The sequence below is a fragment of the Podarcis melisellensis genome (genome assembly GCF_964234715.1).
Source record: "Podarcis melisellensis genome assembly, chromosome: Z".
In the NCBI taxonomy this organism is placed as follows: domain Eukaryota; kingdom Metazoa; phylum Chordata; class Lepidosauria; order Squamata; family Lacertidae; genus Podarcis; species Podarcis melisellensis.
In genome coordinates, this window is record NC_138547.1 from 16,285,318 (window position 1) to 16,312,421 (window position 27,104).

The following is a 27,104-nucleotide window of genomic DNA, read 5'->3' on the forward strand; positions in this document are numbered from 1 at the left end:
TTTAGGCAGCAGTTCCTCCTTGTAAGGGTCCCAAGTAGGAGTGTAGGGCAAGGCAGGTGGAAAATCTGGTGCCCTTTGAAGGTTCCAGTGTTTGCATGGGAAAGAATGTGGTTTCTGAACCCAAGCATTCCCGAAGTGGTTTGGGAACAAACCATGGGACAATAGCTTTGGACGCAGTGCCAGCCCACATTACCACAGTTGAGGGGCAGATTCCAGCTAGGCAAATGCACTTGAGGAAGGAACAGAGCAGAGCTGGTGAGGGGGTATGGTCTAGGGAGAGTCCTGAGGGCCACATTCATCCCGTGGGAGTGATTTCCCCACCTCAAAGTAAGGCTTTTGTCCAACACTAGGCTGCTCTATATGCTTTTCCTCGTGCTCCATATCATATTGCTGTGTGCATGTGTGTTATAGTGAGTGAAGTTCCTGAGTATTCGCAGCTGGTGTTGAGCGTGTGTGAAACACTCCAGGAGGAATTCATTGCCCTTTTTGACCAGACTCGGCATTGCCTGACTTCTGGGGACTCAACAGATGACAAAGACAGCATGGAAACAGACGATGTCTCCCGGCATAAGCAGAAAGACCAGCGAGACGGGGCAAGTGGCTTCATTAGTCTTGGGGAAAGACTGGTGGGGGGTGGCATCTCCAAGTGGGGCTTAGCTGCCCCTGCGTTGCTCGAAGGCAGGAAATCCTGAAACTTCAAAGAAAGTTGTTAATCCTTTCTCCCTTGAGGCCTCAGCTCATTTCCTGCCTCCATTGGGAGTGGACCACTTGATTCAGCTGACCTGCATAGCAAGAAAGACAGTGATTTAAACCAAAGTTGTTTGGAGCCAAGCTACATTTGACAGTGAATACATAATAGCATGGCAGAGTGGCCCTACTATGATTAAAATTTGGTTGGATTCAACCCTTGGTTTCCCAGGTCTAGCCTGATACTAACTACTGCATGCCACACTGTTGTGTAAAAGACGTAAATCCTTTTTAAAAATATTTTTTTCATAAAAGTATTTAACACTGCATTAATATGTATATGATGTGCAGTATGTATATGTGATGTGCACTAGTACGTATATGATTAAAACACCATATAAAACAATCACAAACTTAAAAACAATTGCTTGCTAGTAGCAGTTATCCTAAGTGGCTTGTTTTCTGACAGTATCCTTCCTTCCCCACCTGGGCGCCCATGTGCTCTTCGCCCCCTGCTCTACCTCCTCCCAGCAGGTGTGTGTGCTGGGGCTTCACTTGGCGAAGGAGCTCTGTGAAGTGGATGAGGATGGGGATTATTGGCTGCAAGTTACCCGGAAGATCCCACTGCTCCCAACTCTCTTCACCACCCTGGAGATAAGCTTAAGAGTGAAGCAGAACCTGCACTTCACAGAAGCCTCGTTGCACCTGCTGTTGACCTTGGCCAGGACCCAGCAGGTGAGAAGAGGCAAAAGCTTTATGTTCCTTCCACACAGTTTTAGCTAGCTAGTCTTGAGCTATATGGCTGAGTCCCGTTTCCCCCAACTACTTGTGGCTGTATGGGGGAACATACAGGGAACATGTGCCCCCTCAGCTGTTGCTGGGCTCCAACTCCCCTCAGCTGTCATAGCTAATAGTCATGAGATGATGGGAGTTGTGGCCCAAGCAACAGGTTCTGTCACTCCTGCTGCGGAAGGTGTTGGTCTGGTTTTGCCGTTCGCCCCCAGCATATAATATTCAGTGGCATGCTGCCTCTAAGCATGGAGAGTCTGAGGATTCTCTGAGTCAGCAAACATGTTGCATAGTTTAAAGTATTGGGAAGAATGACTCAAAGTGGCAAAGTCAAATGACATGTGGAGGAGAATGTGTGCATAACAAAATCACATGGTTAGATTTCAGGGAAGATTGCCACAGTGGGGATTTGTATCAGGTGAGCTTGCCAGCATGAAAGAAATATACAGAATCATACTGTTGTAGGAAGGAACCCCAAGGGTTAAACCCTCTGCAATGCAGGAGTCACAGCTAAAGAATCCCTGACACTAGCTATTCAACCTCTGTTCGAACTTCTCCAGTGATATGTAATTTTCATTACTGGAGTTTAATACAACCCCCCTAAGCTGCATACCAGTTCAGAGCTGAGCTCATTGTTTCATCCTCTGCTTGTCTTGTGGGTGGGCTGTTGGATTCAGATACTGGAGAGCCTGAGAGATGAGCAGGTAGAATGTTTTCCATTGTAAACATCAGTAGAAATATGAGGGTCTTGTCAGAGAGCTCTGTGGCGGCTTCAGCTTCACTCTACCACCTGGAGAGAGAGGCAGGCGATACCACTTCTCAAGAGAGACCCCAACTCCTTATACAAATTAATGGAGAAGGAGAGGGCAATCAATGGCTACTAGCCATGATGCCTATGCCTTCCCTTCACAGTTGGAGGCAGCAGTACTTCTGATCACCAGTTGCTGGAATCTGCCAGGTTAGGTGGGAAATGCTATTGTGCTCGGGTCCTGCTTATGGGTTTGCCACTGTGAGAACAGGATGCTGGGCTAGATGGACCCCCTTTGGCCTCATCCAGCAGGGATCTTCTCTTGCAGGGGGCAGCAGCTGTGGCTGGAGCTGGTGTAATGCAAAGCATTTGCTTGCCTCTTTTGAGCGTGTACCATTTGAGCAGTGATGGAGCTGGTCAGGTGAGTGACTCCTCTTCCTTCCTTTTCCAGTGTGGGTGAACCACTTTGTCAGAACTTTGCTTTGCTGTCATGGTGAAGCAAGGGGTTACCTTAAGTATATCATTATAATTATCTGCTGCTGTTACTTATGTAATTCCATTGGTGTATGTGGCACTTTATAAAGGTGTTTGTAATATATATACCACTGAAGTGAAGGGCAAAGGTCAGGTGTTGGTCATCAAGTGAGCTGTGCATAAGCAAGCTGCCAGCTAGTTCTGCCAAGGCTCTTTTTATTAGCACACTATGCAAACCAGGCAGATACATTTTGGACTGTGACCTTTACAGATCTTCCAATCCCGAGATTGAGGGGTGGTACAAAGTTATTTTGGCACCTGTTTCCACTGCGTCAGTTTCCCCTTGCACAGTGTTTAATCTAAAGAGACAAAGGTCACAGACAGGGCACGGCAGACTTCTAAGAGAGCAAAAGGTTAGCTAGAGGGCATGATGTTCAGACAGCTGTGGCTTGTCTGCAGGTGGAAGTGGGCTCCACACCCAGTGATCATTACTTCATACCACCAATTTACATAATATAGTGTGTTGTACAGCAGCTGTTTTATACAGTAAAACATAAAACAACATAAAGGGAGGTGGGGGTTATCAGGGAGGCTTAGAGGGTAGTGACAAGGGAAAGGCCTCTTCCATTGTGGCTCCCTGTCTCTTCCCAATAAGACCTGCCAGGCTCCTTCACTGACATCTTTTTGGTGACACATAAAGACACCCCCCACACTTTTGATAGACTTATAAGATGTTGCTTTGTTACTAGTGTTCTGTCAAAGCTTCCTTTGGTTGTTAGGGGGTTATTTGCCGTTTTATGCGGTATAATGTTTTTATATTGTTTTTAAATGTGTTGTACGTTGCTTGGAGACATTCTGGTAACAAACAACTTGAGAAGTCTAATAAATCATATTGTCACTATTAAAATGACTTATCAGAAAATGCAAGCAGTTGTGTAGGTTTGTCTTCATAGAAAGGGCTTTCAAGAGACACCTGTAAGTCAAAAGCAAGGTGCCTGCCGAATCTCTCCTGGAAGAGCATTCTGCAGCAGGGGACTGACCACAATAAATGCCTAGTGGAAGCCAGTTAGGCCTCTGTAACACGAGAGACAACTAATAGCACTCCCCTGGATGATCTCAGTGATCAGGCTGAGATACATGGGCTTGAGCATTTTTGAGTATAAGAGCACTGGTCTCTTACCTGAGGAGCTTTCAATCTAAGTTTTACCAATAGGATAGAGGAGAGAAATTGGGAGGGGGAGGCGGAATATCCAGCTGTAAACAGGGTCTATCCATGTTGACATCCCTGGAGAAACCCAATTCTATCAGAAAGCAACTGGCCCCTTCTCAGAAACATCTGCATAGCAATGATTTGTGTATTTGAATGGTGTGGTCCTCGTGTGATGCAGGTGCAGGCTTCGTTGCGGAAATCTCTGGATGCCCCTTCCTGGCCAGGAGTCTATCGCCTTTCCATCTCCTTGATGGAGCGCCTTCTGAAGACGTTGCGGTACAACTTCCTGACTGAAGCCTTAGACTTTGTGGGTGTCCATCAAGAGAGGATCCTTCAGGTTTGTTGGGAAAGTGTGTTTGTCATTAAATTAAACTCTTCCATATGTGTCTCAATTGTTTCCCTCACTAATGATTGGTGTGTTTTTTTTATACAGGTGTATTTCTATCAAGCTTAGAATCCAATATTTCATTAAAATCTATCACCACTTCATCATAAATACACTCATTTAGGTGTCAAAAACATTTGTAAATCATAGTGGGGGGAATCTGAATTAGGTCCATAAACATTAACCATGGCTGTTAAAGTCTCTGCTATTTTAGCACATAAAATTAAATAATGCCCATTTACATCATCTGTTTTAAGTCATTTTTAAGCTCTGATCTTGTTGGATCAGCTTTAAGACTTGTCTCTTTCAACAAATTAGTATGAGGATCCTCCTCTGCCAATTCCACTGGCTCAGCAGATAGTGGCGCAGTTAGAATTAAGTCCAGTGTTGATTGTTTAGTCCAAGTTGTCATCGCAGCAGGTCATTAAAAGCAAAATAATATGTAATGAGAACTTTTCTTCAGCTGATAATCAAAGTCTTTGTCCACACAGTCCAATTATTCAGAAGTTTGAAAGCATTTTTATCAGGAAAGAGCTGAGAGCCTTGCCTCACAGCGTCATCCTACACCAGAAGTTACCATCATTTCATTTTTGAATCACTTCCCATGGGCCATCCTGAAGCTTCTTACAGTATACCGTAATAAGAACATATTTAAAACAATATATAAAAAAGAATTTTAAAGCTGCGTATATAAAAATTGTGTGAGTGTGTATGAAACACACCGAGAGTTTAAAACCACAACAGCATGTACCAAAGATCAGTTCAGATGCAACCCACATACCAACTTCAATAAAGATCTCCATCTAGAAGTCTTGTTGAAAGATGGGCATCTTTAGCAGGTGCCAGAATGACAGTAGAGACGGTGCCTGTCTGTTATTAGGTGCTGACATGCAGAACAGACGCCTTGACCAACTTTTCCCTATTCATAAAGAAAGTGGGGTGGGAGATGGTCAGGATGTCTTGTTAGATTGATGAGAGACGGTAGGGATGCTCCAGTATTCCTGTAGCCGTGGCACACTGAATATCAGAGTCTGCACTGCTCTTTAAGGTCTTTTCCCCCACCCCCTTTTCCAGTGCCTGACTGCAGTCCGGACTGTACAGAATTTGGCCTGCCTTGAAGAAGCAGATCATACGGTTGGGTTCATTCTTCAGCTCTCTAACTTCCTGAAGGAGTGGCACTTCCACCTTCCCCAGCTTCTAAGAGATGTACAGGTAGGGAGAACTAGTCTGCATGTCCCTGTCCTATTAAATTCTGCTTGCATATTGGCTTTACTGTGTTTACCCACGATTAAACACTTTTGCACAACTTTGTCCTTGTGGTTAAAGCAGCATGAGTCATCAAATGTCACCCTCACCCTTGGCCCATGTCACCTTATTGTTGATCTGAGCAAAGTTCATTATCCTTAAGCCTGAAACCAAAGCCTAAAGCCAAATTGATTTCTCTAATGAGAGAGCTCTACTTGGAAATGGCTATTGGGCCCAGATTGTAAAGAGGAGGTTTCTAGAAGAAAGGCTTTAGAGGATGGGCAGAAATCACTTTTAAGTTGTTGTTGTTGTTGTTGTTAAATTGCCAGACTCCTTCACCCTGAAGTGCATTTTATTGTTCTCTTTTGGTGATTTTTAGTAGTATTTTGCTCTATCTGCAATGCATTGTGATCGCTCCTAGCAAACTTCTGTGGAAAAGGAGGAATCTGTTCTCTGCCTCTGTTTACAGTAAAGTTTGCTGCCTTTATAATAATTCTGGTGATGAACGTTCCTGAGCAGGGGGGATATTTTTGCAGTGTACATTCTGCAACGTCCCAAGAGGTGGGCGCTCAGTGACTCCCCTCTTTCTCAGTCCTGTAATGGGGCTTGGGTCCCATGGCATTCTTGTCATGGTGGAGTCTCCTGTCGGAGCATAGTATCTTTTTGCTTCCCATAGTGGTTTGGGTGGGGATTTTGCGAGCAAAAGAGCCAGTTCTGCTCATGCTCTTTTGGAAGTCCCCAGATGCCACAAACAAACCGTTTTGCTTTCCCCAAGACTCATGAGTGCTGTCCTCAGCAATGCACAGTCAGTGTGCCATGGCTGTTATGGCTTTGCCTGCTAATTTAGCCACCTCTGGACAAGATGGTTGCTGAGGAGGAGTCTGGTGAAACTCCAATGGCCCCTCCTCTGATTGTGCTTAGCACTTTGAGGCAGGAGCTCCCCATTCACCCACCCATTCTGCGAGTGGGGTGAGCAATACTACTTCCTTTGTCAGATTGGGATTATTACCCCGTCCTCATTTGTACACTCTTGCATTTACAAAGAGGTAAAGAACTCCCTTCCTCATAGTAAACACAGAAGGGGGAGCTCCTATTCATAGGAAGCCTGCAAGGGAAAGAGTTGGCATCATCCAGGATGCATAAAAGAGGATCTTGCAGAGCTCCATCAAATAGCAGTTCTGTGAAGTCTCCTTCTCTCCCTGTTTTAGGGGCTCTTCTCCAGTCATCATGGAGCCAGCTAAGGGGGCGGATGGTCTTGCTAATGCTTTAGCCTGTGGACAGTGGTCCTCTGTAGGGAAGACCTGTTGGGGTGGAGGGCGAACTTTCTGAGGAAGAAATGTTGGTGGTTCAATCTTAACCAAGGTTGTTGGCTTCTGAGGTTTTTAGCCTTTCCAGGCAAAAGGACCGAGGTTGTTAATAGCTTACTGAGAATGAAGTTCCATTTTGTGTTGCATCACACGAGGACCACACCATTCAAGTCCTCGAATATGGTTGCCCTCTGCTTATTGTTAAAAGTAAAAAACAAATACAAATACTTTTCCTACCTTGGTCCTGAATCGGTTGAGGTATCATTGGTATGGAAGGGTATTTAATCCTGTCTTTCCTGCTATGTCAGTGTCTTTCCCTGCACAAGGGTTTCTGCTCAGTTTTCTATCCTGGTTAAAGGCTGTTTACACCCAGGAGTTTAGCTGGTGTTCCCCCTTATAATTTGGTCTGCTTTGGCAAGGGAAGATATTCTACATCCAGATGAAAAATAGAGGTTAAGAGGTGACTCCTTCAAGATATCAGGCTAAAATTTGAACTTGGGCTTCTTGAGGTGGTTCATCATCTATCCTCCTGATGGGACACTGGCTTTATTTTCCATTTATCAGGAGATTTGTTACAAGAGACATTTTCTTGAACATTTCAGGTGAACCTGTGTTACCTGTGCCAGGCCTGCACTTCACTTCTGCACAGTCGGAAAATGCTGCAACACTACATACAGGTAAGGGGCCGAGGTGGCTGGTTCTCACTGAAGTTAGGCTTGGTCTGTGCTGCTTCAGACTGCAAGTGGAGACTCCCAGGATTGAACAAGAGACAATTGTTCTGATCTGGACCTGGAAATAATTTGAATTACTCTTGAATGACCGCATGTGGGCAACCATTGTTGTTCCATGACTTGCCTATTACTACAGTGGTACCTCTGGTTACAAACTTAATTTGTTCCGGAGGTCCGTTCTTAACCTGAAACTGTTCTTAACCTGAAGCATCACTTTAGCTAATGGGGCCTCCCGCTGCCGATGTGCGATTTCTGTTCTCATTCTCGGGCAAAGTACTTAACCCGAGGTACTACTTCCGGGTTAGCGGAGTCTGTAACCCGAAGTGTTTGTAGCCTGAGGTGTTTGTACCCCAAGGTACCACTGTATTGTTACTGATGTGTGTGTGTTGTGGGGCGGGCAGTAATTTTACAGAAAGTGGAAAATAAGTTCCGGGAATAGGAAACCTTTGGTCCAGGGGCAAAAACAGCCCAGCAGGCTGCCTCATTTAGTCCCTGAGGTCATTTCCCATAAACCATGATCACCTGCCTTGCTAGCAGATATCATAGAGTTGGACCCTGTGTGAGAGGCAGAGAAGGGAAGATCTCCCAGGGTGGGAGGCAAATGGAAATCTCTCAGGTGTGAGCTGGAAGGGTCTACAACTTTTTGTGTGAGACTAGGGTTGAAAGCTGCCTTTGAAAGAGGACTCTCCATTTTCTTTTCTCTTTATTCCTTTGCTTTTACTTCAATTTATATTAGTTTCTTTTATCTTATTGGATTATGATAAAGCTTTAATAACCTTATTAAAAAAGAAGAAAAAATAAACCCCATAAACTCCAGCCAGCATAGTCAATAGCCAGGGATTATGGGAAATGTGGTGCAAAAAGCCTGGAGTGCACCAGATTGCAGAAGACAGCTTTAAATAGTAGTTTTTCAACTTTTTTTAAAACTCATAATTTCATTCTTTTTTTGTAAACTGCATTGAGGTGTGCTCCCCCCTTTTTACAATCAAACAATACATAAATTTTATGAAATGGAAGTAAATGAGTGAAATTTCAGTGCTTCCAGTTCTTTTCATACTTTGTGTGAGGGGCTAGTAATTCAAAGGGGGATGGGCACACATACCAGGATTCCAACTAGCTGCCAGCTTGACCTGAATCTGAACAAAGCAAGCGTTCCTTTGGTAAAAACCTCCCCAGTAGTGGTGATAGTTTGCCTGGCATGTGTGTGTGTGTGTGTGTGCCTGTGTATGTGTATGTAGTCTGCGCTCTTGTCTCATGTCCCTCCCTTCACTTGCTTGGACTTCTTTTCAGACCAAGAATGGAGAGCCCCTCCCGTCTACCATCTTGCCTCATGTCCAGCGCCCCCCACAGACCTCTGCCAAGCCTCCCAGTCCGGAGACGGAGGCTGCTGAGCAGAAGGCTCTGCGCGCTGTGCAGTACAGCCTCCTTAAAATCCTCAGCAAGTCCCTCGCTGCCCTGCGCCACTTCACTCCGGATGTCTGCCAAATCCTTCTTGATCAGGTATAATAAGCCAGGCTCTTAGGAGGAAGAGTCCAGAATTCTGCGGTGGTGCCCCTGGCATGGACTTCTCCTGGCACCCAGGAACCGTGCCCATTGCCTGCCCTCTTGGTACTGGCAATGATTACCTTTTATATCCCTTGAAAAGTGCATAAAGTTGAAGGAGGAAGTTGGAAGAGCAATACTCTATCCAATTTCCTCTTTCAAGCTCTATGGTGCCATAGTTGCAGATAAGTGCCACTTAGACCATCTTTTACCCAGATTCGTTGGGAAAGTGAAGTGTGTGTCTAGATGTTCCTTATTTCACTCTGGGGTGGGGGTTGCTACTAAGGGAAAGGGGAGAGGAGAAGTGATTAGGGTGTGTATGGCACCCAGGGCACTCACTTACAAATTCTAACATATGCCCATGGATGAGAACTAAGCCTCTGTCATAAGTGAGACTTCAGATGTGACCAGTGGATGTTTCTCTCCAGTTTCTGCATAATGGCTTGGGACCCAAGTGGCTTAAAGAGCACCTTCATTATCAACCATCTCAGGGCCTACAATTGGGCCCCTTTTGGTGGTGCTGCCACTGGAGGTCGCCGAGTTGGCTTTGAGCTGTGACAGGGTCTTCTTGAGAGTGGTTCCCTGTGTGTGGAATGCCCTCCATAGGGAGGTGTGTCTCTCTACCTCCATATTAACTATTAGGGGGGGATTTACCAGACATTAGGTGGCCGAAAGGCATGGCGTCTGGTAAATTACTATAACCTGAAATTATTAACTGTGAGAGTAGGTGATAGTTTGTTTTTCTGAAATTTTTAAAACTGCTTTTAAAAGTTTCATTTGCATTTTTTTATTATTGACATGTTTGCCAACCTGGACTCCTTTGGGAGAAAGGTCTGGATGTAAAATAAACAATAAATAGATCAAGTGACTCCTGGTGGTATTGGTGAAATAAAGATTTAGCTGGTCTTTGTGTCTGGCCTGCAGTCCTCCAACTGTTGCTGAACTAAAACTCCCGTCAGCCTCAGCAAGCATGGCTAGGGATGGTGGGAGTTGTAGTTCAGCCACACCCGGAGGGACAGAGGTTCAATCACACCTGCTATACAGCCTCAAGAGAAGACTGATTTTGACTTTCATTTGGTTTTGACTCTGTTTCTTCTATTGTAGTCACTGGACCTCGCTGAGTACAACATCCTTTTCATGCTGAGCTTCACCACTCCGGCTTTTGATTCTGAAGTGCCCCCCTCCTTTGGGACCCTCCTGGCCACAGTCAACGTGGCCCTGAACATGCTGGGAGAAGTAAGGATCAGGGGAGCCCAAGCTGACCCTGTGGAGGAGCCCACAGCTAGTTTTTTTTCCTAAAAGGGAACTGGGACGGGATGTGCTTGATTGCAAGGAGTTTAAAAAAGTTGTGTGTGAATCATAGAATTGTAGAATTGGAAGAGACCCCTAGAGGGTCATCTAGTCCAATTCCCTGCAGTGCAGGAATCCTGCCCACAGCTGTCCCTGGGTGGGCTCAAACCACCAACCTTCTGATTAACAGCCAGATGCACTGACCCATTGCGCCACAGAGACCAATAGTGAGAGGTGAGAGATTGTGGTCAAGGGATTCTCAGTGGATGTTTTGAGATGGCTGGTGGGGATTGAACCTGGGACCTTGCACAGGTCCCTTAGGCTACATCTTTTCCCAGGAGGCTATTCTGAGACACATGGCTCTGCCCAGGCAAATCAGAGCAACATTATCCCTTCCTTGGGGGATAGTACAGTCACTTGCTTTGTGGCAGCAGGGATTTTCCAGAGCTGCTGCTCCATTCACTTGTTCGATCAGCAATTTTGTCTAGACATCGTGTGCTGTTCCTTCCTCAGGGTAGAAAGGAATCAAAACTACATTTCCTTTATTGGGAAGAGGCTCCCTAAAGGGTGCTCTAAAAAAACGAAAGCTGAATTATGCATTCAGTGCTGAATTCTGTGCTTGCATGGGGTTACAGAATACACTGGGCCTGGCTGAATGTCTGGCTTTTGAATATAACACAGCTTTTCCCTTCTCCCCAAAGCTGGATAAGATGAAGGAGCCTTTCACTTTGGCTGCAGACCTGGCCACCCAGCAGGAGGGGAACAAGACCCTCAAGTAAGTACCTACGTTCCTTTTACTGCCCTATGGATCAGGAAACAATACTGTACAATTTATGCTTGATTTGCTCTGTAGATCCTAGGTTCATGTTTTAACTTTTTGCAATTGTCAGTTAACCAGTGGGACACGAGAGGAGATACCTACAGCTTTTGCAGCTGCTGTTGGACAGGCCCAGTCAGTGAGAATGTCCCGAGTGTAGAATCTGTGCTCATGTTTATCTAGGGTTGAAATGGCACCTTTAGCTCCCAGGCTTACCACTGAGTTTTGTCTGGTCTTTTGTTTGTCAGCCGGCTTGACACTACCTCTTCCCTCCTCCTCCAGGTCACTTCTGATGTTTACAATGGAAAACTGTTTCTACCTGCTCATCTCTCAGGCTCTCCGGTACCTAAAGGATCCCGCAGTCCACCCACGAGACAAGCAGCGGATGAAACAGGAGCTCAGCTCTGAGCTGGTAAGTAGTTTAGATGCTTGTATTATACCCCAAGAGTTAAAATTAAATAACATTGGATATGTTTGAACAGAGGTTTGGATGGCCAGATGTTGGAGATTCTTTAGCTTCTGACTCCTGCATTGCAGGGGGTTGGACTAGATGTCTCTTGTGGTCTGTTCCAACCCTACAACTGTATGATTATGTAAAAAGCCAAAACTGTACCAATGTGTCAGTGTTTACGGTTGTTAATGTCCATGCATAGAGTGAATTAATGTGCATCTTTGAAATTCCATGTGGGTTGCCTCCCGTGCTAGTCCTACCTAGAGTAGATCTGCTGAGATTAATGGCTAATACATTAGTTCTGTTTACCAATTTCACTTTGCATAAAACGTTAGTTCTACAACCTTGTACACCTGTCCCAACTGATCTCCATGTAAATGTCAGTCTTTGAAATAGTAGGACAAAGTAGAAGGTAGGGCTGTGTCCTGGATTGAAACAAAATCTGACGGATATCGTATGAAGGAAGGACTCTAACTCTCCCTATGTCTTATTTCCAGAGCACGCTTCTTTCCAGCCTGTCCCGTTACTTCCGTCGGGGTGGCCCCAGTTCTTCTTCCATGAGCATTCTCTCCTCTTCACAAGGGAAATCTTCCTCAAAGCTAGGCCCCGAGGGGCAGGAGCCGCTCTTCCAGCTCGTCCAGGCCTTCGTTAGGCACATGCAGAGATAGGACCCCGGGTGCCATTTTGAAATCCCATGTGAGTTCACTTCCATCAGCTTTTGGATGTAGCCCTGCCACCTGCCTTGCCTCAGCCAGGTAAAGGAAACTGTGAGATGCCTTCACCAGAAGAGCACAGCATCTAGAGGATGTGGAGTGGTCTGCAAACAGTGCCTCGTTCATACAAAACGAGCCTTGTGTGTCAGGTAAACCTGACGTGACTTTATAAGTATTGATGAACTGATTACTTTCCATACCTCTTCCACAACTTGAAGAAGGAAAGAGGATGGAGAGGAAAAGGTGGCTTGGAATCTCTTCCCTACCCCCACTACTACCCTGGATTGGGCATTATTTAAATGTTGCCTCTTCTCTGGTGAAGCACAGGCCAAATGATTGATTTCAGCCTAGAGATCATCTTCCAAGTGCTGTTTTTTATACTTACTGGACCATTCAGAAAGCAAAGGCAAGACGTTTTTAAAGGTGACCACCTTCTCTTCCTGTTCCAGTATGAATTTTGAAGTTAGAACTCCATTGCTTTGTTATCTCACATTTTTGTACCACCCATTTCCTGTTTATACTGATTAAAAAGCATATTTCTAAGTGGTTGTGGAATTCTAAATTTATCGAGTCCAGTTGGTGTCAGGCTGCTGGTTTATTATTATTATTAATTCAACCCTTCAGGGCAAAGTAATTCATAGTAAAAACAGAAGATTCATCAAGCAGTGTGGGGGCTAAGCCTGCTACAGAGCACCACATACCCTGCATCCTTAAATGTCACAGCTGGCAGAGAGCTGATGCATTAAGTTTACATGACAAATGAGTAGAGTAGGTAGTTCTGGTTTCTGCAGGGCTTTGTAGTGGCCATATTCGCACATAACACTGAGATATGCTTCCATTTTCCAGCTGACTTGCCTCGCAACCCTGGCACTTGGTGGGCATCTGGCAAGGAGTGGCTGAAACTAGACTATTGGGTTTGGACGCATCACCAAACCATGGTTGAAACAATCCGTGGCTTGAGTAGTAACAACAAACCATGGTTACTTTATGCTGGGTTTGTAGCTCAGTGTTATGTGTGAAGCAAACCCATGGCTGCATGCTGTATAAGTATAACACTTAAGGAACACCCCACTTGTGCACTGGGCAGATTATAGTGAAGGAGGGGTTTATATTTCTTTTTAAATAAGGGTGGTCAGGAGACATTTGTTTTCCTTCTACCAGCCCCAAGTGAAAACAGAGGCTTTATTTAGTCCAGCCTCCATCTGCTGGTGCCCTTCAGTTGTTGTGGACTTAAGACTTAAGAACATAAGAAGAGTCCTGATGGATCAGGCCAAAAGGAGGCCCATCTAGTCCCACATCCTGTTCTCAGTGGCCAGCCAGATGCCCAATGAGAAACCCACTAGCACAGTTTGAACACAAAAGCAGTCTCCCCTCTTATAGCTCCCAGCAACTGATATTCAGAAGCATTTACTTCCTCTAATTATGGAGGCAGAGCTCAGCGTTGTGTTTAGTAGCTTTCAATAGCCCTAACTCTTATGAAATTGTGATGGAGAAAAACCTCATGCTTTGATGATTCCATTTTCTTTTGAGCCTATGGCTAAACTGAAAAAGGGCTGCACCTACATTCTACAGTACAGAACGAGTTGCTTTCAGGTACAATATACAGTGGTACCTCGTGTTAAGAACTTAATTTGTTCTGGAGGTCCGTTCTTAACCTGAAATTGTTCTTAACCTGAGATACCACTTTAGCTAATGGGGCTTCCCGCTGCCGCCGCACAATTTCTGTTCTCATCCTGAAGCAAAGTTCTTAACCCGAGGTACTATTTCCGGGTTAGCGGAGTCTGTAACCTGTAGCCCTGTAACCTGAGGTACCACTATATAGCGAATGTTCGTTCCAGAACACTGAAAACAAGAAACACTTAGAATCTGGTGACCGCATGAAAATCAGCCAGGTATGGCAGTTGTGCTCAATCTTGAAATGTTTTGTAGATAGATGAAAGAGGGTATCAGGAAACATTTAATGAAGAGAGAAACCAGCAAAATCTTAATAAAATGGTTCTGTGTTATCACATGATACAGTGAGAGCTGATCTGAGAAGCCAAATGATTTTGATTGGTTCAGGATGATGACACTAGGTTGCAACTGCAAAGAGTGTTGTGATTTTTTTGGTGAATAGAAACCACTTGTGTAATCTGGACGTGTGTATGAAACATTGCTTTGGATGTGTTTTTTGGCAGTAGCAGCCTTATTTTTGAGGCTGTCCCTATATGCATTTGTATTTCAATAAAGGACTATTCACTTGGAGCCAGCATCCTTGTCTTTCGGGTTTCTGCGAGGGATACCTTGCAGTCTAGTAACCCCTTTTAAATTTCTCCAACAGTTTGGTCATTGGGATAGGGATTGACTAGAACACCACAGAGTTTTGGGAACCAGACTGAGGTGGAGAGACTGGGATGGGCAGAAGTGCCTCAGGAGATCCAACATTTTAAAAAATCCCACGCTTTGCCTGCCTGCCCCTTCCTTTCAGCACTAACTTCTCTGAAGCTCACGTGGCAGTATGAGTATTAATCCCTATGTTAAGTGAAAATCCTTTTATTATTATTTATAAATTACCTTTGGGGCTGATTTGCTGGTTTTGTTGTTTCTGGTTGTACAGTGGTACTTTGGGTTAAGAACTTAATTCGTTCTGGAGGTCCGTTCTTAACCTGAAACTGTTCTTAACCTGAGGTACCACTTTAGCTAATGGGGCCTCCCGCTGCCGCCATGTGATTTCTGTTCTCATCCTGAGGTAAAGTTCTTAACACGAGATACTACCAGGTTAGCAGAGTCTGTAACCTGAAGCATCTGTAACCCGAGGTACCACTGTATTGGTATTATTTTGGATTTTTGCTGGGTGATTGCAACCAAAAATTTTGTTTAGGGGATTTTTTCTTTTATTCTATTACATTTTGTTTGTCCTATTTGTTTTGTTTGTCCTGGTTGTCTATATGAACCTGTTGCGTGACTGGTAGCTTAAGTTTCTGCATGTCCCTTGAGATCAGCAGTCTCTTTCCTTTCTCCATCCCTCCCCCCCCCACCCCACAAATGACCCTATTGTGATTGGTAAACTTTCCTTGTGACGTGGTTCCCTGATGCTGTCAGCAGAGATACACAAACCTTTCTTAAGTGTGATTGGGGCCCTAGTACACCTCCCCAAGTCTAAAAAGAACCTGGCTTACAGGAGTTCAGCAAGCTCTGTTTAGCATGACGTCTAAAAAGGACTTCCCAGCATTGTTTTCTGAAACTGGTTTCCTCAGGGCACCCTGAACTCAGAGGCGGAGCATATGCCAACGCTGCTCAGGGTGGGCACACTCCTGAGAGAGGCGTGGCGTGGAGGGTGCCCTCCTAGGCACGGAATAGCCGCTTGGGTGCCCGGAACAGCACGCGCTCCCTGCAGCCGGGGGCGGAGCGTGCCACCCATGGGGGCATAGAGAGCTGCCCATGGTGGGCATTAGGCGCACCGCCCGCCTGCGACTCCCAAACCTCCCCCAAGCTGTCAATATAAACTTCAGGGAAGCTTTTAATATTTAATGCTGTACTGTTTTTAACACTTGATTGGGAGCCGCCCAGAGTGGCTGGGGAAACTTAGCCAGATGGGCGGGGTATAAATAATAAATTATTATTATATTATTATTATAATATGAAGGCGGAAGGGGGGGTGCCACCGGCAAAGCGATGCAGCTCCTCCCCTTACCCCGACGGCTCAGGGTAGGCTTGGGAGTTGCAGGCAGGACATGCGCTGAATGTCACCCAGGGCGGATTGCCCCCCCTTCCTACGCTCCTGCCTGAACTAGTAGTTTCCAGGTGTTGCCCATGAGCCCATTGCAATGATATAAATTGCAGGGCAGCATCCTTTGATTTGGATGAGTTTCCTATTTATGAATCCATTGCAGTGAATTTTCGTTTGTAATACTGCTTTAAGCATTGTTTGAATGGAAGTAAACTGCAAGGAATCAACCTTGTGTACAAGTGGATTGAAGTGAGTGGAATTGTAGCTGTTGTTTAAACAAGTCTTGGACAGACTGACCTCTTGTTTTGTAATACATATTTTATCTGTGGTTTGTTTTGTTGTAAGTTTTTGTCTTGTTCTGTGTTGTGGATTTATGGAATATAGGGTTCAAAGTTTGATCCCTCTCAAATTTCCAAATCAAAAATTAGTGTCGTGACTAGTAAAGGAAATTCAAGAAGCAATTAGAAGAGTATAAATCATAGAATCATAGAGTTGGAAGAGACCACAAGGGCCATCGAGTCCAACCCCCTGCCAAGCAGGAAACACCATCAGAGCACTCCTGACATATGGTTGTCAAGCCTCTGCTTAAAGACCTCCAAAGAAGGAGACTCCACCACACTACTTGGCAGCAAATTCCACTGTCAAACAGCTCTTACTGTCAGGAAGTTCTTCCTAATGTTTAGGTGGAAACACGAACCAGATGTAACATGAGATATGACTGTACCTTCAGACCCTTTCACCAGTTACTTCAGCTTTAAATAAAGGCAACAGTTGGGTTTCTGAACACAGTGTATTGGTTTTGCTAATTACAGTCTTGCCTTTATTAAATTATTTAAGTTTAAAGACTTTATTAAGAGTTTAATAAAATCTTAATACTTGAATAATATACAGTGAAAAATGATGTTATTACATGATAGTACAATGAAGGCTGATCTGAAGAGCTAAATGATTTTGATTGGTTCAGGATGATGGCACTGGGTGCAACTGCTAAGAGTGCTGTGCTCCTTTGGTGAGTGAAAAGCACGTGTGTAATATGGAAGTGTATACTTACGTGTGTAATATGGAAGTGTAACATTGCTTTGGCAGCCACTATGGACATTCATATTTCAGTAAAGGCCTATCTTTTCACTTGGAGCTATCCAAGTTGGTGGCCATCACTACATCCTGTGGGAGTGAGTTCCATGGTCTAACTACACACTGTGTGAAGAAGTACTGTATTTTTCGCACCATAGGGCACACCTAGTTTTTAGACGGGGAAATCAATACAAAAAATTCCCCCCCAGCCCCAAAGAGCAGCATGCAGGCTGCGCACAACCTCTCCCTGCCAGAGGGGTTGCGCGCGGCTATGTCACAAGCCAAGGCAGCCAGCGGGATGGATCCCGCTCACTACTATGGCTTCCTCTTTAGCCCCGCGCAATCTCTCCCTGCCGGGAGAGGCTGCATAGAGCTAAAGAAGCCATAGCCCTGTGCAGCCTCTCCCTGCCGGAGGGGTTGCGCGCAGCTATGGCACAATCCTGCATTCGCTCCATAGGACGCACACACATTACCCCTCAATTTTTGGAGGGGAAAAACTGCGTCCGATAGAGCGAAAAATACGGTGCTTCCTTTATCTGTCCTGAATCTTCCAATTAAGACACCATGTTGAAAAGCAGGGCTGTCAAAATTCTGTGTTCCTCTTTGAAGAGGCGGGAGCCCTGTCTTACAAATCTGTAAGCTCTTAGCTTGATAACATTACCTTCTGTGGAATTTTGGTATTGGGGAATGGCGTACACACACACACACACACACACACTGCCCCAAAGAGAGCCAAGACAGAGGAGGAGTGCAGGCTAGGTGTTTTATTGGCAAAAGTCAACCATATGGAAGTGCTCTGAAAACTGTTACATCAGGATAATCCACAAAAGGCTCAAGATGAAAAAATAAAAGTTCAAAACACAAAATAAGCCAGCCAGGTTGTGTCAGCCCAGGAGCAGCAGGATGGAAGGTTTGATCTGCACTAAGACCTGTCCTACAAAAGAAAGTACCCCCCCCCCCGCCTCGGACAGGTTCTTTTCTCCAGCAAAGGATTTATGGCTTACTTGATGCCTGGGCCAGGTGAGAACTGGAGGAGGCCCATAGGTAAGGATGGGCTGTTTCAGAATGCATCTCATTTTACTCCAAGAGTCTCCTGCCCTCATGACTGGGGATATGCAAGCTGAACCAATGTGGGGCAGAATCGAAGGGCATGTCAAGAAATTGAGCAGTGAACTCTGGTTATGAGCCTTGCCAGTTTCAACAGGGAGGAGGGAGAGAGGATAAAGGTAGCTTTTTGAAAGGTGGAATGTTATTTTGGGGCGGGAAAGACAGCTGGAAATGTAAACTCAGAAATAACACACACACAAACAAACAAACAAACAAATCAGCCCCACATAAAATCATAGCAAGTATTTTAAGCAGCTAAACCAGGCCAAGACAACTATAACCCATTAATTTTTCAGTGTTTTTCATCTTCCTTTCATTGTTGGCAGGAGTCAAGAATAATGGGAGAAAGTGAGGAATTTGCCTTCCAGGAGGTGCTACATATTCAGTTGGGTTGCTGACATTTACATCTCTTTACCCCCCACCCACCCTCTTCATCCTCTGGTTGACTCATAGTTCATTTAAAACATTCTTCTTTGCAAGGGGATTCAAAAGGCTTGGCTTAAATCTGAAAAGAAACCAGATTTTTGCGGCCACAGATGCCCAGCTCTCCCTACAACTGACTCCAGCAGAATACACAGAATAGTTAAAAGCAGGACCAGGGTGGGTAGGTTGTGGGTGGGTCAAAAACAATTGCGGGAACAAAAAGGACGGGGAAGACACAGCCTATTACAGGTGACTTCCATTAATTCCATTTGGTTTGACCCAAATAATTGCAGCAGAAACAAGGAGGAGGAGGAAAAAAGCAAGGGTCTAGTCCTCATTTCACCTGTCAGCCATCCTCAAAAGGGCTTATTGGACCAAGGAGGGAATCCAAGTTGGGTCCCACCAACTCTATAAGCCAGTTGTGGGAATGGTTGACAGAGTCAATGTTAAAAGCCTTGGAAAGCTCATTGGTCGTCTCTGTGCCTTAATCCAAACACAGAGTGAGGGGGGTAAATCTGACCCAGAAGAGAGCAAATGGCCTTAGATGGAATTACGTAGTCAGCAGCCTCTGAAAAACGATGTCAGGTCACGGGAAAGGTGTGTGACTTGCTTGGAGGATCCTCGGCAGGTGTGCTTAACTGAGAAGTTCCAAGTAGGTAACAGGGACTTTGCCCTTTTGATTGCCCCTCTCTCCTATGAGCCAGTCTGGGTCCATCCCTGGGAGGCTGTACACAGTGATCATCTAACAGAGAGTTGTAGGAAATATGTTAGATGCAAACCATTAAAAAGGCAAAAGTCTTTTGACAAAAAATATTGCAGCATAAGTTTTTGTGGACTATAGTTCACAAAGTGTTATCCGGAGTTATAGATCTCTTTCTAAAATATGTAAAATATACAGTGGTACCTCGGGTTAAGTATTTAATTTGTTCCAGAGGCCCGTTCTTAACCTGAAACTGTTCTTAACCTGAAGCACCACTTTAGCTAATGGGGCCTCCTGCTGCTGCCGCGTCGCAGGAGCACGATTTCTGTTCTCATCCTAAAGCACAGTTCTTAACCCGAGGTAATATTTCTGGGTTAGCAGAGTCTGTAAGCTGAAGTGTAACCTGAAGCGTATGTAACCCGAGGTACCATTGTATATGGTTGGCTGGGCAGGGGGTTATAAGAAGTGAGATCAAAGGGAAATGAAATGCAGAAAATGGCTAATTACATACTTGAGAATATGAGAACAGCCTGCTGGGTCAGGCCAATGGACCATCAAGTCAAGCATCTTGTTCTCGCAGTGGCCAACCAGTTGCCCATTGTGGGAATCCCACAAGCAGGATTCAAGCACAAGAGCACCCTCCCATCCTGTGGTTTCCAGCAACACTGCAGTTGGTGCTGCGGAGTGTTAGCTAGCAGGAGTGAGGCCTTGTCAGGATATCACACCTGCGCTCAGATCTGCCCTGGTTGCCCATTTGCTACAGGGTCAAGTTCAAGGTGTTACTGTTAGCATATAAAAAGCCCTTAACAACTTGGGACCAGTTTACAAGATCGCCTACCCTACATGTGCCCATTTGACCACTTCAAACGGCAGAAGTGGCATTACCAAAGGCGCAACAAAATATCCACTCTGCATTTGTAAGAACTTGATCTCTTAGTGTGGCAGCACCTATACCGTATTTTTCGCTCTATAGGGCGCACCGGACCATAGGGCGCACCTAGGTTTTTTGGGGGGGGGGGAATAAAGGGGGGGAATTATCCAGCTGGCTGTCTTGGCTTCCTCTTTAGCTTTGTACAACCTCTCCAGCCGGGAGAGGCTGTGCACGGCTTTGGCAGAAGCCAAGACAGCGAGCAGGATCCATCCCGCTCGCTGTCTTGGCTTCCTTTTTAGCTGCGGGGCTGGGGAAGCCCGAGCTTCCCCCGACCCCAGCCCCTAGAACGGGTCCGGGATCGGGGGCGAGGTTGCGCGCAACCTCGCCTTCGCTCCCGGAGCTTGCTGCTATCCGCAAGCCTTCTGAGCCCAGCGGGAACTCCTGCCACGCTCCGAAGGCTTGCGGATAGCTTCAGCGAAAGCCTGCATTCGCTCCATAGGATGCACAGACATTTTCCCTTCATTTTTGGAAGGGGAAAAGTGCGTCCTATAGAGTGAAAAATACGGTACTTTGGAACTCCCTGCCTTTTGACACCAGCCAGGTGCCTTCGCCACACCCTTTTCGGTGCCTGCTAGAAAGGTTTTTATTTAGACATGCCCACCCAGATGCTTAGAAAGCTAATGTGAGTTTCCATCCGTTTTTACTCTATTGCTATTTTAACTTCAAAAGTTAAGGGCAGTTTTATTGCTTTTATCTTTTTTAGTAAACGGGGGTTCTTTCCCCTCTTCTCTTTACAATCAAGTGGTGCATAATTTTTATTAAATAAATAAACAACACAACACAACAGCCTTGCCCCTAAACCACATTTTGTCTGTGGCATCACTTGGCAGAAAAGAGAGAGAACCACCAACCTCATCTGAGAGCAGAGACAGCTCAGTGCTGTCTGAGGCTTCATAGTCATAGAGGACCCGGGCCTTCCGTGTCCCGCTGGCAGGGGGCTTCACATCACTGGGGTTCAGGGCTTCAACAGCAGGGGCAGAGTTGGGTGCTCCAATGACAGTGGGCACCACTGGAATGATGGGCACAGCTGGGCCTGTGGCAGCACCTGCAGCAATGGTGGTGGGTGAGGCAGTGGCTGGCGGAGGTGAGGTGGACTCTGCGTTGCCCACAAAAGTTCCAGGAAGCCTTTGCAAGGCAAAGAAAAGGGAGAGTAAGAGACAGGGGTGATCGGGCCTGAGCCCATTACACTACAGGTACCTCTACTTCATTTATAAACAGGCTGGTCAGGTGTTTCTCCCATGCAAAGCAGGATAGAATAAAAGGCTAGCAGAAAAGTGACACATCTGTCATCTTTTTGACAATTGCAGAAGAGCTTCAACTTCCAACGGTCCTTTTTAAAGCTGAGGTCTATCCCAGTTTGTGTCTGTCAGAGCTGCCTCCAGGTCCCAGATCACAGAGGACCAACGCTAGCCGGTTGTAATGTACAAAAGTCTTTATTGAAGTTCAGTTTCCATTTACAAGCCGCAGCGTGCAGCTCTACGTCTAGAACCTAGACCGGCGAAGCTCCGTCTGAGTCTCCGCCCCTATACACCAGTTTAAGACCCTGGCCTTACTCCACCTCTTCCGTTGTTCTTTCCTCCTCTGGGTCCGTCTGCCCCCCGGGGTCTCCTCCTTCCTGGACTCCTCTGACGCTGACCCCCCTGACTCTTGTCCCTCCTTTCGGCGGGCTTTAGGACCTGGTTCCCTATCCGGGCTACCTGCTGTACCGCTCGCCTGTACATTTGAACTTGGCGCGCGCGCCCAGTGGGCAACCTTCCTCTTGACCGTTTCCGCGCTCTCCGATGGAGGCGTGGTCAATCCTGACTCATCTCCTCTCGCTGGTGGTGAACACCCTGGTCCCGATACCTGGGACTCCTCCCCCCCACTGCGCTCTGGTGGGGAAGCTGGTCCTGATTTCCAACTGCTGCTCTCTGAGTCCCCTCTGGCCCCTTCTTTCTGGGGTGTCCCCCTTGGCACCCCCCTTGCCCTGGCCATAGGCGCCCCCTTCTGTGAATCTTCCGATTCGCTGGAGAGACTCAGGGAATCCCTCGGACCACTGTCATCGCCTACGCTCCCCTCGGATTCCTCCCCCTCGCTCTCCATTTCCTCCCTCTCCTGTGCCTCTGCTCCTGAGCCCCTGACAGCGTCTTTATCGGAATTGGTTTCCAATATGCTTTTTATCACTTGTTGTTTGAGGCCCTAGACTCCTCGGGGAGAAAGGCCACGGTGGAAGTGCCATTAATTTATTAATTTACAAACAAAAGATTTAAAATGCACATGTTAAGAGAAAAGATGCCCACACTCATAAACTCAACAGGAAACCTTTATCCATAGTTAAGGAAAACTCTTGGGAGTTGCGTGGGGGGACAGCCCAGTGTCCCCCTAAGAGGTCACTTTTGTAAAAGCAGGGATCACAGAAAAGAAGCCTTCTCTAGTGGAGCTCAGCAGTGTGCCATGAATGCAAAAGGCAACACAGTGAAGACTCTTTGCCAAGGGCTCTTCCCCCTTCATCTGCCCTGCCCTAGCTCTCTATTACCCAGAATGTCTTTGGTCTTTTACTTACATTTCTCCTCTGGAACTGAAAGCATGGGAAGAAAACAGAGACAGAAGAAGACAGCCCATGAACAGCCCTCCTGCATCAACAAAACTTGCTGGACCAACCCCAGAGAGCAAAAGCAGGGAAGCTTTCCCAGCCCAAGGCAGGTTTCTTTTTGGGGCAAAACTTTGAGGGCTGCATGCTGGAAGTGAACAAGGCCAGAGGCCTGGAGGAGGATGAGCTGTGGGTGTGACTCTTGCCTCTGTGCAGTAGGGTAAATTTATTCATGTAAAATAATAATTCAGCCATGAAAAATTTGGTGGCATGTGCATACCCTTCTCTGTCCTCCATCCAGGCAGCCAAGAGGTATTATCAGAGTTCAAGGACACATCCCAGACAGGTAAAAACACTCAAGGGGGTGCAGAGTGCTAGTTAGGGGTGTGGCTTGCAGAGAGACCCAAGGACCAGACCCAAGGCCTTGAGGGCCGCATTCGGGTCCCTGGCCTGGGCTCTGCTGCCTATGTCTCAAAGCCACCTGAGCAACACAAGGGGGCTTCAATGAGGCTTGTTGTAAATACTTATTTCATGCATCCAAATCCCTGCATGCTGGTTTGGCCTGCACATTGCATTAAGCCCCAAATGTAAAAGAAACATGCTTTAATGTGAATGGGCGGCAGGTGCTTGTTCATGGAGGAAGACAAACCACAAGACTGAGCTGGGGGCAGGCAGGACAGTGGCTAGCAGACCCCAGCAGTAGGTAAAGCCAAACCCACCCCGTATATTAAAAAGGAGGAGGGTGGAACAGTTAAGAGTCATGGAGCTAAGAACAATGGATGGTGCTCAACTGCCCTGTCCCATCAGCTCCACCTGGTACGCAGGCTGAGACCCTACCTACCTGCGGACTGTCTTGCCAGAGTGGTGCATGCTCTAGTTATCTCCCGCTTGGACTACTGCAATGAGCTCTACGTGGGGCTACCTTTGAAGGTGACCCGGAAACTACAACTAATCCAGAATGCGGCAGCTAGACTGGTGACTGGGGCGGCTGCCGAGACCACATAACACCAGTCTTGAAAGACCTACACTGGCTCCCAGTACATTTCCGAGCACAATTCAAAGTGTTGGTGCTGACCTTTAAAGCCCTAAACGGCCTCGACACTGTATACCTGAAGGAGTGTCTCCACCCCCATTGTTCTGCCCGGACGCTGAGGTCCAGTGCCGAGGGCCTTCTGGCGGTTCCCTCATTGCAAGAAGCAAAGCTACAGGGAACCAGGCAGAGGGCCCTGTGGAACACCCTCCCATCCATCAGATGTCAAAGAGATAAACAACTACCTGACATTCAGAAGAAATCTTAAGGCAGCCCTGTTCAGGGAAGTTTTGAATGTATGACATATTAGTGTATTTTTGATCTTTGTGGAAGCTGCTCAGAGTGGCTGGGGAAACCTAGTCAGATGGGTGGGGTACAAAATTATTATAAATTATAAATTTTTATTATTATTATTATTATTATTATTATTATTATTATTATTATTATTTCCACTTGTGCAACGAGACTTTCCTCTCTCCTCCCCCCCGCATAGGCCCCAGGCTCTGCCCAAATCCCCTCTGATTGGTTGGGAGGAGCTCTGGAATAGATTTAGGGTGTGGGGGTGGTGGAGAATGTTCTGTTGTGCAAGGAGAAATCCCTGCACTGGCAAAAGGAGAGACTTAGCCCTGTGTTGGATTAAACCCAAGGTCACCATACATTTAAAGAAGTCTAACTCCACTTTAAAAGCAATCATGGGAACTGTCGTTCCCAACACCCTTCACAAACTACAGCTTGCAGTATTCTCTTTTTCTGGGGTGGGGAATGGTATGAGAGGGCTGTAAATGTATGGTTGCAGTTGTGACCCAAGTTTCCAAATGGACGCATCTCGTTGGGACAGCTTGTTACCTTCCCAGCTGCTTCTGCAGGTCCAACATGTACTGGTAGCATTGGGCATAGTATGTGGCCTGAGCTTCAGCAAACTCATGAAGACAGCGAAGGTGATTGACCTAAAGAAAGAAGGAGAAAAATAGTGAAGTCCTGGGATCCAGGCACTGAGGAGGGGGATCTATTGGCAGGCTTCCCATTGAGGCATCTGGTGGATCCAGCTGCAAGGCTTATCTGGTTTTCTTTTTCCTTTCGTAAAATAGTTTTTATTCATTTTCATTTTTAAGCTGTTTGTTATGGTTGCATTTAGATCTATCTTTGTCTGCATTAGAACATATGGCATGCAACAATTACATAAAATACAAATAAAACCCTCAAACATTTCTGAATACATTAACAAAGTTGTGTCAAAGTATATATGCCAAAATTATTAGTTTCTACAGCTATGAAATGACATGAATTGCTTAGACTTGTAACCATTAGTAAAATGTATTCTGCATCAACAACAATTATAATTTATAGGAATTTGTAAGAGGGGAGGATTTTTTTAAAAAAAGAGTTTGTGCACACCAGACTTTGCTGTAAACTATGGGTACTATTCTACCATATGCCTCATTATTTGTGTAATCAATAAAAGTTACAGTAGACTGCATAAAAAAGTTGTGTTTCTTTTGGCCTCTTGCTACTTTTAATATTTGTGTAAGTTTCCCAATAATGTTGTCTGCCAAATTGCATTATGCCAGTGCTCCATAGTTAATAATTAATCTGTGATAATGATTTCTGTGTCCTGTCAATAGTTGCTCAGGTAGTGGTTAACAGATATGTTATGAGTTATTTGTTTCTGATTTGCAACATAATGTTGCTGTACAAATTAAGTAATGCCAGTCTTGGGGCCATGGGACTGTCTGCCTTGTAATCAAAGATATTTCTGTAAGTACATTTCCCCATAACTTTTCTATTTTTGGGACACTCCCACCCCACGTGCTAATATGTTCCTATTGTGGGACATCTTCTCCTACACATGGAAGAACTGTTTGGTTTTATATAGGCTAGGCATCTAGGTGTTTAGAACCAACCTACATTATAGGCTCTATATTTATTTTTGAAAACCGGGTGGAATTGTAATGCAATAATGAGGCCTGGGACCAGAACCTTTGCCCATTTTGTCCAGATTTTGAAAGTTGTACGTGTCAATAGATTTGCTTTAACAATGGAACAATAGAACTGTTTTAACAATAGAAGTGCTGTGTGCCTCTTGTCATGAACAGCAACGCGATGTCTTTTCCAGCGAGACTCACGTGTGTGCTGCTTATCCCTTCCAGGAGGAGACGGGTCACTTCTGCCTGCCGGTCAAACTCAGTCTGGGCCATCCGGAGCTCGTGTTCTGCCTACAGAGCAAGAGAGTGGGGTGTCATCGGAGAGGAGAGATGGGGAGCCACAAGCCTGGGAATCAAATGTGGATCTCTAGACCTCTCAATCTGGCCCTTGGACTCTTGCCCAATTAGACTCCCTTTCACCATCTGAACCCCCCTCACAACCACTCCTTGAGAGCTTTTGCCTGGTTGGAACAAGTCATTGAACTGTAGTAATGCTTTTTTCTTGCCTGGATGGAGGGGGTGTGTATAAATCCTCTGACTTTTGCTGAAATGGCTAGAAACTGGATGAGAGGAAAGGATACACGAAAGTGAGGGTTGCCCCCTTCGCTGTGCCAGCTTTCGGCTCTGGCCCCATTGGCCACTCCCATGCAGCCCTTGGAATGTTGCCTATTTGGGAATATGGCTGAGGAGGTTTCCCATCTCCTATCACAGAGGGTTTGGGGAGCAAGGGAAAGGAGTCAACAAGCTGGAAAAAGCTGAACACAAGCCACTTGGTTTCTGGGCCCAAATGAAGGTGATCAGGCTATTGTTTGAAGCACAGAACGACTCAGGCCCCAAATATCTAAGGGACTGCCTCCTTCCTTACAGACCTATAGGACATTTAAGATCAGCAGATCTTGATAGTTCTGCCACCCTCAGAAATGCTGGGGAGGCAGCCCCAGGGAGTGCCTTTCCCAAGTTATGGGATTCCCCTGTAAAGTTTTTGTTATATGCTGCAGATGCACCTCTTTGCCCTGACCTTTAACCCTTGAGATATTTTTTTTGATTTTTTTTAGGACCCACCCTGTTCTTGTGATTGTAGTTCATTTGTTTAAAAATATTGCATTTTAAATAGTTTTGACCTGCCCTGGTTGCTTAGAGTGAAGGGTGGATAATAAATAGCTTTGATCTGTGAAACAGGTGCTGCTACAGGTGCCACGTAATACCAGTTTCACTTGTGCAATAACTTGATCTTTTAGTATGGCAGCACC

General features: G+C 45.8%; 2 protein-coding genes across 10 annotated transcripts in view; one reads left to right on the forward strand and one right to left on the reverse strand.

Annotated features, from left to right (window-relative positions):
- NUP188 (nucleoporin 188) overlaps nucleotides 1–14,633 on the forward strand; it is a 52,525-nt gene extending 37,892 nt beyond the window's left edge. For all 6 annotated transcript variants that reach the window (XM_081897754.1, XM_081897755.1, XM_081897759.1 and 3 more), the window contains 11 exons: nucleotides 412–593; nucleotides 1,222–1,422; nucleotides 2,553–2,645; nucleotides 4,087–4,245; nucleotides 5,368–5,505; nucleotides 7,448–7,522; nucleotides 8,867–9,076; nucleotides 10,223–10,354; nucleotides 11,110–11,183; nucleotides 11,508–11,637; nucleotides 12,174–14,633. In XM_081897754.1, the coding sequence (XP_081753880.1) occupies nucleotides 412–593; nucleotides 1,222–1,422; nucleotides 2,553–2,645; nucleotides 4,087–4,245; nucleotides 5,368–5,505; nucleotides 7,448–7,522; nucleotides 8,867–9,076; nucleotides 10,223–10,354; nucleotides 11,110–11,183; nucleotides 11,508–11,637; nucleotides 12,174–12,344 (1,565 nt within the window). In that variant the 3' untranslated portion in view covers nucleotides 12,345–14,633. The remainder of the gene's footprint in view (nucleotides 1–411; nucleotides 594–1,221; nucleotides 1,423–2,552; nucleotides 2,646–4,086; nucleotides 4,246–5,367; nucleotides 5,506–7,447; nucleotides 7,523–8,866; nucleotides 9,077–10,222; nucleotides 10,355–11,109; nucleotides 11,184–11,507; nucleotides 11,638–12,173) is intronic.
- Nucleotides 14,634–17,921: 3,288 nt separating this feature from the next.
- Nucleotides 17,922–27,104, reverse strand: part of SH3GLB2 (SH3 domain containing GRB2 like, endophilin B2) — a 52,485-nt gene continuing 43,302 nt past the window's right edge. For 3 of the 4 annotated variants that reach the window (XM_081897908.1, XM_081897907.1, XM_081897905.1), the window contains 5 exons: nucleotides 26,056–26,145; nucleotides 24,779–24,879; nucleotides 22,876–22,890; nucleotides 21,185–21,458; nucleotides 17,922–19,444 (listed from right to left, as the gene is read on the reverse strand). In XM_081897908.1, the coding sequence (XP_081754034.1) occupies nucleotides 19,337–19,444; nucleotides 21,185–21,458; nucleotides 22,876–22,890; nucleotides 24,779–24,879; nucleotides 26,056–26,145 (588 nt within the window). In that variant the 3' untranslated portion in view covers nucleotides 17,922–19,336. The remainder of the gene's footprint in view (nucleotides 19,445–21,184; nucleotides 21,459–22,875; nucleotides 22,891–24,778; nucleotides 24,880–26,055; nucleotides 26,146–27,104) is intronic. The other variant, XM_081897906.1, reaches the window with a different exon arrangement.